At 35.0% G+C, this 15,075-nt stretch overlaps 1 protein-coding gene across 1 annotated transcript in view; it reads right to left on the reverse strand.

Annotated features, from left to right (window-relative positions):
* Positions 1-15,075, reverse strand: part of KIF6 (kinesin family member 6) — a 173,383-nt gene that overhangs the window by 121,882 nt on the left and 36,426 nt on the right. The window contains exons 7-8 of the mRNA XM_009880465.1: positions 7,012-7,218; positions 994-1,137 (exon numbers count right to left, since the gene is read on the reverse strand). Coding sequence (XP_009878767.1) covers positions 994-1,137; positions 7,012-7,218 — 351 coding nt within the window. The remainder of the gene's footprint in view (positions 1-993; positions 1,138-7,011; positions 7,219-15,075) is intronic.

Here is a 15,075-nt window from a genome sequence, read left to right on the forward strand (position 1 = left end):
TGCTTGGGCTAATATTCCCAAAATAGAAACTTAGTTTGCAATATGAGATAGATACACCTGATGAATCAATGTACAAAAGGATGCCTACCGCACACAGCCTAAAAAATACATATTAACAACCTTATCCAGTTGCATTTGTAACCAGATATCATGCTTGCATAATTACATGTTTACAAGTCTGAACAATCTGCTTTTGTTCAACAGTAAAGTCCATTTTTGAAAGAGAAAAAAAAAGTCTTCAACTGGACGAAGTACAGTTTTAGTATAATGCTTTCCATTGTATTTCAGAAAACAGTTTTAGGCTTAATAGTTCTTTGATGTTACAGAAAATCAGGAAATAGATTATGAATGTCTTTGAGCAGGGTTCTATGTATTCACATCTGAACATATTTTGGTAAACAAAGAGAAGTAAACATCAATACACAGAATTCCAGTGTAGGAAATTGGTGAATGGAGATAAAAGTATTTGAAAAATTTCCAAAAATCCCAAATCACCCCACCCAATTCCCTCTCCCCGACAATGAACTCTCCAGTTGTCTACCACATTCAGTGAAATCCCAACTTCACATACGTCTACAGAAGTTCTGCCAAGGCTTTCAGTGTAATCCATAATCTATTTACAGATCTTACGAATACGTCCTTTGGAAGATTCCTTGGAAATACCTTTTCATAACTCAAAAGATTTATTCACCAGGAAAACAGTAAATTTTTAAATGAAATAGGTTAATTACTATGTACAAGTAATTTCCCACCTGCTCCTTGAGTTCAGACTACTTAGAGAAAAGTACATTTCCTAAAGGATTTGTCTATATCTTACTGCAATTTCCACTTATAGACTTTGTTATCCTGGAAACGAAGTTAAATTTTTTTTTTTCTGTAAGGATGACAATGAAACTGTACACACTTGAATTGCAAAATGTAATAAAAGTCAAAAGAGCAGGATCTGTTAAGAAGTGAAAACATTATTGTTGAAAATAGATGGAAATAACATACATCTATGTTTCTTTTGTCGATAGAGAGCGTTGCTATCATGGTAGTCATGCAGTTTCCTCCCAGGCTGTCTCTTAGCACTGAGGTCATCATAGAGTTTCGGTAAGGAATGTGGGACCGGTTTTTCTCTGCAAGGGCAATTATCACCTGAAACAACAGTAAAAATGGAAAAGGCTCTCAATTTTACATGTCTATTAATGCTAGACACAGAAAGAGAACAAAACCAATCTGCTCAGGAACCTAAACTTTGCTACAACCAAAATATACTTATGCGCACAGTCAGCTGCAAACCCACTTGAAACAATTTCAAGTTAAATTTCAGCGTGTTTATATGTCTTTGTAGGAGCTGGACCTGAAAGACCAAATAAATTTAATTTTATCATACCCTAGCTTTACAACCTGTCAGCACCATGGAAACTAAACATGATAAACTGAAAACCACAGACTTTCCTAAGACACAGGAACTTACTGAAAATCTTCCTCATCTTTTTTTCTAGCACCATAATAAATTAAAGTAAGAGTAGTATTCAAGTAAAAGCTTCCTTAAGATGTGCTAAAGCGTGATTTTAAAATTACACATTCTTAAAGCACATAGTTCTTAGAGGGGTCGATACATTTATGTCTGAGAAAATGTCTTGAAAAGTACATACACAAATAAAAGGGTGCATGATTAGAACGTACTGCTGGAAAGAAATAATTCAGTTTAGAATATATATGCCTTGGCCAAAAAGGAAATGGTACACCTACTATTCTCAGTTTCCCTTCTCAGCTGTTTACACTATGGGAACTAATTATTATAAAATAAAAAGCTAGAGTACCCCACGATCTGTTGTGATATAAAACATTTGAACTGATATCTGGCTAGGCACTGTACTGAAAAACCGTAGCTATATGAGTGTGCAAGCTATCCTAAATGATTAGGATTGTTTTTTCTTTTAATAAATGTTACACACCAGCATATATTATGTTCGTGCTGCACTGAAGAAAATTGTCATTTTAGAAAATTTAGTAGCAACATTTTTGTTGGCATTGGTTTCTCTCAATGTTCTTCAGAAAGTTAAAATTTCTCATTACTATAAATCTTACCACTGGCAACCCTGAGAGGGACAAATGCATAACGTGAAAATTACTGTCTTGTAAATGAATCTGGAAACCCATTCCTGGATCAAGGTTTTCAAATCTCGTATATTAAAACTTATTATATGGAAATACGTTATAGAATCATGGAATTGTCTAGGTTGGAAGAGACCTTTAAGATCGAGTCCAACCATTAACCTAACACTGCCAAAACCACCACTAAACCATGTCCTTAAGCACCACGTCTACAGATCTTTTAAATACCTCCAACGGATGGTGATATCTCTGTTAGTTTAAAATAGTGCATGGAAACCTCATAGTAGTGTAGAGCATACATTAATAAGCACATTCTCAGTCTCTGCCACACAGAGACTACAACCTGAATAGAAAGGATGGGAAAAAAGCCAGAGGGAATATATGTTATTTCCATTAAAAATGGGACCTGTGTAAGAGAACTTAATTTTTTCTGAAGTTCATGCAGGAAGTCTGTAGCCCAGGCAGAGTTGAACCCACCCACATTGGCACTGAAAAGCTATGTGACCAGCTCTCATTACGCAGAAGCCACTGTACTGTCACGTGACAGAGTCACATAACACAGAAGATGACGGCTTTAATTCCCTTTGGTAAAACCTCACCTAAACCACTAAATCAATCTTTACAATTCAGTCGAGGAACCTGGAATAGAAGAGGGCAAGGGTCCTTCAGAGGGTCTGAAGGACCAGGAAACTACGCTGTTTTACGAAGTGACACTGAGTACCTGTATAGGATCCGAACCTGGATCTTCTAACAGGCAACCAAATGTGATAATCAGAAAATTGTCCCATTTTTACACGGTCAAAAAGAGGGTCCTACCCTTTTGATAGAAAAAAAGGGGTTTAGGTTTGTTTGGTTTTTTAAATACTGGTGGGTCTAAACCTAACAGGCCATAATAATATTAATGAACCAGGACTGTAATATGCTGATTTAAATCAACATAATTTAAGGCAGAAAGTTTTTGGGTCAAACAAACCACTTAAAGACCTAATTAGTTTTTTAAACGTGGAAGCTGTCGGAAATACTGTCACTTTTTGTAAAACTGGACCCTATATGAAATGTAATGGCATAAGCCAGCTACAAGCACTCACAACTTCACTGAAACATACAGAAATATTGTTATGCATAAAGGAAGACCTGAAACTCACAAGTGGTTATGATATGCTCTAAAGTGCACCCAAGAGTCCCCATTCCTGTCCACATTCTTTTTGCAAGCAGTAACTTCATATAGGGAACAGGTTTGCACCAGTACCTCACGCCAACAGGCATGTTCTCAAAGCATACTCAGGAGATGAGGATTTTGGGGTTCATCACTTGTGGGTACAGGGCTATTAGTTACATTTATATCTTCCAGTTTAGTGTATCACATGCTCTGAAGCTATATGCCTGCTCCAGAGTTCTCCTTTTTTTCTCCTGTCTGTCCACAGTCGCAAGACCTCTGACATTGCCATTGAGCTACATCCAGAATCCTTTCAGATTCCTGCCCACACCTACCCACTCTTCAGATTTCTGGCAATTAAGTCTCCTATCCCACCTCCTGTTTCTAGTAGTTTATCAGCTTAAGCTCTGGTCCTCGCAGCAAAAAAAATTCAAACTCTTCTGCTGGTGTCTTCTAGTTAATTACAAGCATTCTTGCATATATGCTTGTCTCAAGTATATACTATGGGTCTTGATGAAAATAATTCACTCCAAAAATTATGATTTACTAATCTAAAAGACATACCTGTATTTCACTTTAAATCATTAAAAAGTTCCTGGTTTTTCTGTTACTCTAATGCCTGTATATGTTAATTAGGAAACAACAAAACCAGAAAATTACCATTTCCATAGGATGTGAAAAAATCTAGCATTTGATGGCTCCCAGCGATTTCAAATTTTATGAGCAAAAACTCCAGTAGGGATGGGTAGCAATCCTCCACTAACCAATAAAATCTTTTGGCATTCCCTAAATGGAGCACGTGTTAAATGACAGTTAACAGGCTTATTCATTAAAGCAGTAGAAACATTATAGTCTATTATTTTGGGGAAAAACATAGTTCTAATTCCACTATAGTGTCAAATCACATGGCTGTATCACAGTTAATTTGTAACTCTAAATTTGGTCCAGTATACCATAGGTTGTTTATCTGAAGAGAATACCACACACACACACACACACACACACGCAGTTGTAATTCCAGAACATGCTACTACGTCTTACGGACAACAAAAACTACCTGGACTTGGTAATAGGGACTTTTAAGAGCACCTATGTATCAAATTGTTGTGGACAGTAAGATTGAACTGTCCTTAATGCCATTGTTGATCAGCTGCATGACACTATCTCACCATCATTTGCGTCATCAAGTGCAACTGATTTATTTGAAGACTTTTTAACACCTTGTGGTTTAACGAGCAGAACAAGTGTGATAACACAGAACTGTGTTCCCACTGTCATCCTGACACAAATAATTTTACATGACTATTTTATGTGTTTAGAAATGGCATAACCCAACACTAACACACCAGTAGATAAATAGCTGAGTATGTAAGGAAGCTGATCTTGAGGAACCCCTGTATTTTAATATAAGTCACTGCAAGGTCAGGATTGAATAGCCCAATTCCCACTGAAAAAAAAAAAAGATATTTTTTACTGTCTTCATTGGTCTATCGTTCAGTATTAGAAAACATTTTTATTAACCATATGCAACCCCAGATAGAATAAATACAGTTGGAGATAAGCATGTTGGGTTCTAAAAGAGGAGTTAAAAGTTGCATGACAAAATATTAATACTTTATTCTTCTACAGCACTTCAAACCTGAGTCTCTCAAGACGCACTACACAGATTATTAAATTCAACCTCACGTAAGTTCATGCAATGTTGCATTAGAAATACATTAAAATGAGACAGAAGGATCCTGAGCACAATTTGTATGATTTTAGAATCGCTTACCCGTATCACTTCCCATGAATACAACTGAAATACAGACATTTTGCTTCAAGGTAAAATTTAAACAAATGGGGGGTATGAAAAAATTTTCCGTGTAACAGTAAATGACTGACTGCCACCTGCTGTGCCTTAAGCTTCTTCTTTTGACAGATGAAATATCTCTGACTATAGATTAAATGCAATCGAAGACATTTGTTCTTGTTAACAGAAAAACACACAAAATGAAAAATATTATTCCCAGTAAGTAGAACAATCAGTTATATTTCCTAATCTTAATTTTAAAGAATTTTCACATATTGCCACACACAAAATTTTCATTTTAAATGTATTTCCTCAACTGTAGCTTTTACTGAATAACACATATACTGGAGTATAAATGAAAAGGGACAAATCTGAATTTCAGAGTTAGGCATTTTTCTTCTCCTCCTCCCCCCACCTAAATGATAGCCTCACAGACCTGTCATTGCCTTATATAGAAGTTTTTAAAGAAGCCTTAAGAAAAAAATATTGTATTTCTCCAGCAGAACTCCAAAACATAACTAATTTCTGGCAACAGGAACGGTGTTTACTGTACTGTGAAAACAATATTATGTATTCAAACTTCGAAAGAACTTCCTTTCTCTTACAGATGTGAGGTCTGAAATCCACACTTGAAAATCTTCAGTGATTGCAGCTTAATAGCACAGCATCCACAAAATAGATTTCATTCATTGCCACGTGTTTCCTACGCTTGCTTGGAATTTTACAGCATTAGAATACACAGCATCACAGCAGATCAGGCAGACATAAACATAACATGCACTAAGCGTTTATAAATATGCATAAATGTCCTTTAGCAATGCCACAAATACTAAAACAAAAAGAAACACCTGAAAGGAAGGAATGCTATGGAACACAGACAATGCCTATAAACTTGGTGGAAAGAAGAGAGATTAGAAAAGAAGATATTAGTGAGTGAGAAAAGTCTTTACCATCACACTTAACACATTCACAGACATTCAGAGGATCCTAAGATGTAACATCTTATTTTTCTAGTTCCAAAGGGAAAATGGTTATATCAATTAAGTGGAGGAAAAATAATAAAAAAATACTTAATAACAACAATAATGACAACAATGATAAATTAAAAATTTTTTAAAAAATTCCTGTTAACTAAACCTTTTTACTAGAATGCTTCATCTTCAAAGTTTCCATTCACCACCACTATCTTAACTCATTCTTTGTTTTTTTTTTTATTTTAAAATAGATTATCCAGAGTGAACCTATTTTCTCGTTATTTGCCTTTACCAAAGAGGAAAAATACAAAGCAACAGTGCAAGAAGGATAGGGATTTTCGTATACCTTAAATCAACAGGCTGAACCTTTCTCAGTAACAACAGCTGAAACAAAGATTTATGGAAATTTATTGTTATTATACAGTTGCAAACATGAGTCCTATTGATATAAAACCAATAATGGTAGTTAGTCCATAAATACATTAACAAAGGTAATGCCTGTCTCAAAGTGAGCAAAGATTCACATTGGTAGAGGAATAAAACAACAAATGAGAGAAGAGCCTAATATTTTACGATACTACAATGCTGGAACCAAATGACAAATCAATCAGTTCAATGATTCTGGAGTGATACATCCTGATCCCAGCTGCAGAAGGAGGTGATGATGATGACAAAAAAAACTTTTTGGCAGAAATACAGCTGCAACCTTGTAAATATCTTTCATGTTCAAAAAAAGCCAAGAAAATTATTTTTGAAACACTACACTCTATACCTACTGTAATCTTTCTGTTTAACTGTTAAGCTTTTCCTAAATTAAAACATTTTATTTCAAATTAAGAGCTACCAACTCAAACATTTTAAAAAACTGCAATAAATACACAGTCTAAAGACTAACTAAATATTGGAATCAAGATTTCCAAAACACTGCATATTGCTAAACAGGAATGTAGTAAAGGGAGATATGCTTCACGCTATTCCAATTTTACCTGTTCCAAATAATGTAACGACAGGTTGATATATTTGGCTTCTGTCAATAAGTGACCTCCAACTCCAGTCTTCGCAACACGCTCTGATCCAGCAAGGTCTACTAAGTGTAACTTGGAGCGTCGGATGGTTGCAGATCCAGGTTCCTTGCTGGAGATGTGAATAGTGAAAATGCAGTGAGATCGGGTTGAAGCTTGATTCATTGGTGTCTACAGTGAAAAGAAAGGAAGAGTTCCCAGCGTTCATTTAATGAATAAACTTAGCTTTTTATAGCTCACAAATCTGGAAATCAAAATCACCTATCCATTTTTTTTTTTAGCTATTACACCTGTAATAAATACGGAAGAAGAACCCAAAAGATTTTACCTGGTACTCACATTCTGGCTAAATACTTGGCTAATTTTAATCTGGACAAATTGTACTGCAAGCAAGCAAGAAACTATCTTTCTTCCAAGATACTCTAACAGTGAGTACATCAGCAGAGCAGCTTACCTCACTATGCTGAAGAATACTGCTAGAAAAGGGCACCTTGACCACAGGGAAACGTACTCATTCCTAATCTCCAAGAGTTTACCAGTTTCCCCATTGGTAAACACATTTAAAACTTTTTTTGGCTGGATAGCTACCAGTGTAACTAAGACTAGAACTTCCCATAAGGCTTTAGACTTTCAGTGTCATTGCTTTTATGAAAAAAAAATAATTTGGCAAAATCAGTATCAAAATTTTACATGTCATGACAGTTTTCATAAAAGGTTTGACTTTAAATATATTTATTAGAAATAGCTACTGCCATACTTCCTTAACGAGAAACATGGAAATTCTTGGTCAATTTTTAGAGATGCTCAGTGTTAGTATGACTTTACTGGTGTTCCCGATATACTTGAAATGCAGAACAGAAAATTTTAAACAGCTCTCAGATACTTAATTTTATATTTCAATTTACTATATGCCATCACACATGAAGTTTTCTTTTCTTAAACAACACATAAGAAAATTTTTAAGCATCTAAAGCCCCTTTTGTTTATTTTAATCAAGCTCTTGTTGGAAACTTAAAACTAAAAGAATTCCTTATTATCCTCATTTATAACCTCTTTTATAAAGATTTAGAATATATATGGAGATGAAAGGTTTACCATACAAATAGTACTTTTATTTATAAACTATTACAAGTATGTTATTAGGGCATAAATACTTGACTTGCAGAAAAATAAGAATGCGAAATAAGTTAATACATAAATATTATTGAGTTAGCAACTATCTATACTTATTTATAGTTGTTTAAAAAGATTAACGAATCCTGTGGAATCGTATACATTAATATCTTGTCTATACTTTATTCCTCTGTTATTCTAGAGTAATTATTTATCTAGGTATACCCTGTGATTCAGACTAGATATACCAACATATTTCTTTTCTTTCCATAGTCTGATTTGGTATGAAGTATTCTAGATGTTAAAATAGCCTGCCCGTTGCAGGTGTTGTCTCACTAATCCAGAAAGGATGGCTCTCAACAGAAAGACTGTACACTGAATATTCCTTTACCAGGAATAATACGAACAGCTATACCTCTTGGTTGAATTGCCTCCCCTTCAATTTCCTAGTATTTTGTTCCAGCCTTAATAACACCAGTACAACTGAATAGTTTTTGGGAACTGATCCAGCTCAAAGGGAAAAAAAAAAAAAAGAAAAGAAAAGAAAAGTCTGCAAACCATAGATATTTAACCTGGATCAGTTTTCCAATTCAGTCACAGTGCAGCTGTAGAAAGCAGTTCTGCTAGAATAACTGAAAACGGCAGCACACAGCATGTGAACAAGTAGGTGGTATGCAGAAACAGCATATGCTTGTCGCCGTTGGTGAAAATTCTGTAATGAAATTACAGCCTTAGCACTACTTAATTTTGGCTGCTTTACCTAATAAAGCCAAGCTCAGAGGGAGAGGGAGAAGAGTTTTGATCATTAGTTTACACAAATGAGAAATTTTGGAGTAATACAGGCAAGCCACTGGCTCTACGTAACTGCCTGGTTTCTAGGGATCAGTTCACAACCCCGTGAAATGAGCATCAGAGCGCAGTCACATGATATGCTGTCCTTAGAGGCGAAGCTGAACCAATGAAAGGGCAGTGAGTTGTAGCATGGGAATGAAAACGAACAGCCTCAGGGAAAGATATAGGCCTGCGAAGCTTTGAAATGCAAAAAAATACTCCCAAACATATTTAAAATGCAGTTGTACTACGAAAAAGTTATATGCTGTTAAAATGTACTTTATTCAGCAATTCTGATTCCATGAAAAGTTAGAGCCAGCATCACTTATTTTACTAGGAGAGCTATGATTTTACTACTTGTTCTCTGTGAAGCAGAACTGGCTATTTCATTTTTCCAGCTCAAAATCCATAACAGAATTAATATTTAAGGACATTCTCCTCAGCAGAACTGACATCTGAGGACATTTTGCACTACAGTCGTTACACTGGTCACACTATACCGCAGACAAGGCTAAGCCAGATTGAACATCAATACGAGTCTAGCTGTGGAAGCACAAAGTAAAGGTTGCTATGAAAGAAGCTGAAGAAATCAGCGTACTTCAGAATAACCATTCTTAAGCAAACCTAAGTTTCACTATGCAGCAAAACCTCATGTATTTCAAAATGTGCTTTTAGTCACATCTGTTTAACACCCAGCAGAGGCCAAAAAAAGTTTAAAGGATAAAAAAAATAATTTCAGGACTTTGAGTTCCAAAAGCTCGGGGCACTATTTGCCCTATTAGGTCTTCATTGCCTATAGCAATTCACTAGCTACAACGAGTTTTTCCATGTTCCAAGCAGATTCTGCTGGACTGGTCATTAGAAATTCCATTGCTTTTCTTTTTTCATGTAAAATGAGTAAAGCTGATTTGGAAGTCATTGGCTAAAATCCTAAACTACTATTTTAATAAAGTCCTTCTTCAGAGTAGAACCATGCTTTAATCAGCACACCAATACTCCTTTTTACAATATGATTCTATTTCCACTTTGCAGCTCCCATAGATAGAAAGCTCTATTAGAACTATTGCAGGAAGTGTAAGGCAATAAAAATTTAAACTGTTAAATGGGGTGTGATCATGAAATATTAATTGCAGTCATAATCTCCCACACATTGCTACTTTTACCACACAAGTCGATACAAAGTACATCGCAAAAGAAATGACAACTTGTCCACATCTTCAGTCCAAAAATAAGCCTTTTTTTTGTGGGGATGGTTGGTTTTGTTTTGTTTGGTTGCTATCTTACATATGCAACTTCTGAGTATCACCATTCAACTCTTTGGAAAGTTTGAAAACTGAAAACAAACAAACAAAGTTTTCTGGGCAGTGTCTCAGAGACTACTAAAAGGTTCCTTTAGTGACTTTCAGAGTTCATTTTGGCTTTGGTAGCAGTATTTAAACCATATGTATATGAAATCATCCTCGCGCTAATTTGATGTGATGAAGGAAAAAAGAAGGAGGGGAGTGGCGTCGCTCTCAGCAGATGGTTGCTATTGTGAAGGTTATATATAGAACAACTGATGAGCTGCAGTTACTTAAAAAGAAATAATTTTTTCCAGGAATTCTGTGACATCATAAACCACATGAGCAGTCTTTAGATACTTTGTGATATCACACAAGCACTACAAAAGAATTAATGCCGGGTCATCTGTTGCTGCCCATTTGTGGCACGGTAAGAGAGGAATTTAATAGCATATCTTTCAAAATTATGTTTTGGTAAAACATAAATGTTTTGTTTGATGTTGAAAAATACATAAAGGAGATATTTCAAGCCATACAACCCAGTCTCCTTTTTCTCCAGGACTAGGATATACCCGTATTTGCTGAAATTAAATAAACTGTACAGAAGCTTCATAACTTGAACCATTACATCTATTCATACAAATAGTTGCAAGAAGGTGGTTTCCACTTAAATAAGAACCTGCAGCACAGCCATGTTGCAAGAAGCACCTGATTTGGATGTTTCTGTCAAGGAATACAAGCTCATGAAAGGTCAAAAAATTGCTGGAGCCTATGTTATCCATTTTAATCTAATTGTTATTTATCTTAAATCAACAAAACCTTGTATAGGGAAGAACCCTGCAGTAATTTATGTATTTCCCAAATTCTTTATTTGTTGTAGCTGCTACTATAAATGATTTTTACACTAAGAACAGCCAGAAACAGGACACTACTGGTCTACAGAGTTCTTAATAATTGAGGATCTAAGATGGAGATAGTCTCTTAAATAGGAGAAAAACATGTGAAAGGCTGTTTGGAAAGCACTGTTAAACCAACAGAAGCTGCTACTATCTGGAAGAATAATGCGTTGATTATGGCTGCCAAATACACTCAGACAGAGAAAATACAGAAAAGAGTCCAAGACAGCTAGGACAAAAAGATTTCACAGGTGATAAATGCAGTCATTCAGCCCATATTGCAAACCATCTCCACTTGACAGTTTATACAGTCCCAGTGGAATCTTTTCTTCTTTGAATCAAAATATTTAGGCATCAGAAGAACATGATTTTCCTGTATGAATGAATCAGTGACCAGCCAAAGCATTCTGAACGCTTTTTTTTTTTTTTTGTGAGAGAGAATGTCTCAATAAAAAGGTACAAAACTTTGTTTTAAGGAGGGTTTCTTACTCCTTTTAGGTTTTTTTCCCTTTTGAACTTTTTGAAGATGGGCAAGTCTAAAAAAAAAAAAGCACTGATAGCATCCAAGGCAGATATCAGACTGATTTTCTCCAATCTCAAGCTACAATCAGATGGACACATGTAAGAAGAGGTTCTGACAGCTTTAGTCATTTGAGTTCAGACTGTATGAAAAGAGCCCTTTTGTCCAAGACTGATAACAGAGCAATTTAACACAGTTTGTTTCTCTGTTTGAAATTCACCCTTTGAGTATTCTGGTGTGTTCACATTGTTCGTTTATAGCACAGAACATCATTAAGTCTCTGCAAGGCTAAAGGAGAAGAGATTCTTTGTTGAAAAAACTGCCTTTACATCTGGTAGATGAATGAGACCTTAATATATCTTTAGTTTCCTTTCTGATTACATGGTACAAGTGAAGGGGCTCTTCAGTTGTACTTAGGTACACTTGATACAGTTGAAATTGCAAATTTATTGCTACGAAAATATAAGGATCAGGATAAGTGTAGTCTGACACTTCCCTGATTTCTAAAAGCAATACTTCACCTTTCCGTATTTACTGCAAGTACAGTTTCACAGTTAGACCATGGTAACTGAGGCAACTTTTAAAGTAATTAATATTCTCTGGGGAAGATATTATTAAACTTTACGTTATACATTGCCTTTTATCCATATAAATCCCAAAGTACTTGAAGAACTATTCAAAGTAGTATGTATGACCAGTGATTGTTTTACCACATACGGAAATGAAAGCACTTGTGTTGAAATGACGATGCCATTTGGTACTAATGATACTACAGAACAGGTTTGTCAGAGTGGAAATAAACTAACAATTGACACCAATGAAGAAGTGAGGAAACCAGAAAGTTGCGATTCATTCATTTGGCAAAAGTATAATTTAATCTCATATGTTCACACATTCAAATCTTATTTCTCATATTTCATCCAAGAAAAAAATGCATTCAAACACTACCAGTGGCTTTCTAAATACATTCAAGTGAATACTAATGGACAATAAAAATAAATTTAAGTCCAATTCAGAGGTCACAAGTCAGTCCCCTCAACTATATTTAAATGTCTGAAAGTTTCATTCTTTCTTGAAATAAATGTATTTAAATATTGCCAAATGCTTACTGCTTGCCCCATGTGTACTTCAAACATTTTAAATGATGGAACAAACACTGTGTAGTATGCACTGTCTTCCAAATTTAAACAATGAAGTAGTATAGGTATAAAACCATTCACTAAAACATTTCCTTCCTCATTAAAGTGAAGTAATTTTTCATTAGAGAAAAAAAAAGCTAAATATACATGCAACTATTTTAAGAGAAATACTAAAAAAGTAGATTTCTCTAAATCACAGTGGTTCAGGCATAGTATTTCAAAGGAGATGATCACAAGAGATTCCCTTCATAAGAATTTAGAAAAGACCACTTCAGTTGAAGACATATTAATAATACATCCACCAAAATAAAATGGTTTGTGAACACTGCCTAAATGGCCAAACACTTATTTCTGTACATGAGCTTTTTTCCATGCAGCTGCTACCACCTGTGTCATATGTGCAGATTAGATTTTGGAATCCTTTGTTTGCATGTATTTGAGATACCTAAATCATAAAGTTGCCTTAAAAAGTCAAAATACAAAGAATAAATTCAGACTATTTTTTTATTAAAACCTGTTGCTGAGATTCTTATGCATTCAAATGTAACAAGAAACTGTGTTTTATGGGAAAAACAAACAAATAGTCCTTACAGTTGGAAGAGCCGCCAACTAAAAAAACAGGTTGTGGGGTTTGTTCTCTGTCTATTTCTCCCTGGCAAAATATAAGAGACAAAAACTTCCTATTTGGATTTTGATATTATGAAGTGTTTGTGCACAGATGTCTCCTATCTTACCATTTCCACAACATGTAGTGCATGTCAAAACTAGAGCAAAGGATTGGTCCTATACAGAGCTATACACCAATCCTGAACAAATTAGATTAGCTTTCTCTTTTTTCCTTCTCATGAGCTTTATAGTTATGTGTGGGAAAGAAGTACTTGGTTATAAACGTACTCTTAGGTTCTGACATTTAATGAATGAATGAATATGACCTATAGAACACTTTTACTGTTATGATAACTTTCTTTTTAGCACAGTCAGTGGTGAGGGCAAAAGGCAGCCCTAGACTGCACTAGCAGAGGTATCGCAGAAATTAAATTGTCTATCTTATTTTCAAAATGGTCCTGCAACTGTTCAAAGAAGAGTTATCTTAGGAGTAAAGCATGAGATTGCAATTTTAGAGGCTGCAGTTCTGACACAGATTTCCCGTACCCAGACTCCTCATCATTAAAAAAGATGAATCAAGCATAGTTTTTCTTTTACTTTCTTTTCTATTTAGGTTTATTCATCTTGTGTCTTTTAAAGTTTTCTTAAATAGGGTCCTAATCTTTTTTGAGGTCAGGAAGTGATACCATAATTCAATCAAGGTTTAAAAATAGGGATCTCTGGAGAAGTAGTTATGGTTGATGTCATAAATCCTCTTCCCTAGATCTCTACATTAATCCCTCATTTCTGCAAACACCATTTTCTCATTCAGCATATAAAGTACCACAGTCACTTAAAGCAAAAAATGACAAACGACAATGGGTGACAAATTCTGTAATGTCTAAGAGGAAGCAGCACTCAGTAAGCTCACTGAACTGTACTGCAACATACCTGCTGCAATAGCAAAGGAACTACATAAATAAAACTTCTACAATGAAATCCACCTCATTTGAAGTTTCTGGCACTAGCGTTCAGGCTAAGCAAAGTAAATATTGCTGCAATGGGTGGTAGTTTTCCCAAACATGTATTCTCTGCATTTTTTTTCTTTCAAGTACTCTTCATTAAAGACCAACAAAACAATAACTTTATAGTATTTATATTAAAAAAACCCGCAAAAATCGTTTGCTAACCCAAGCCAATCAGAATAGTGACTTCTCTATTACTGGGGTCCTGAACATCCTCATGGCTATTCTTATGTTTTCTAGCAAGTACTAGCATGCCCCAAATAAAACCACCAAGTTGTAGATTAAAAAATAAGATAAAGGAGATTTTTCTTCCTACAACAAAGTTAAGTCATGGAACTTTGTGTCACACCGGATTTCATAATAAAGATTTACTGAGGTTAAAAAAAGCATCTGGGCAAATTCACGTAAAGGAAAAATACAACAAAAGTATTAGCTGTGAATAGTCTGAAACACAAACTAATGAAGACTAGGAGATAATTTTTTTAAAAAAAACATCTTTATTTAACTTGGTTTATCTTTCACTCTTCTCTATATATCTGTTATTGGCCATTGTTCAAAACAGGAAACTGGAGCAGACATATCTTTGGTCTGACCCATTACATATATTCTTTTAGTTTTACTGAGCACTACTTCATCTTG

This window comes from Charadrius vociferus, unplaced genomic scaffold, assembly GCF_000708025.1.
Source record: "Charadrius vociferus isolate BGI_N301 unplaced genomic scaffold, ASM70802v2 scaffold62, whole genome shotgun sequence".
NCBI lineage: Eukaryota > Metazoa > Chordata > Aves > Charadriiformes > Charadriidae > Charadrius > Charadrius vociferus.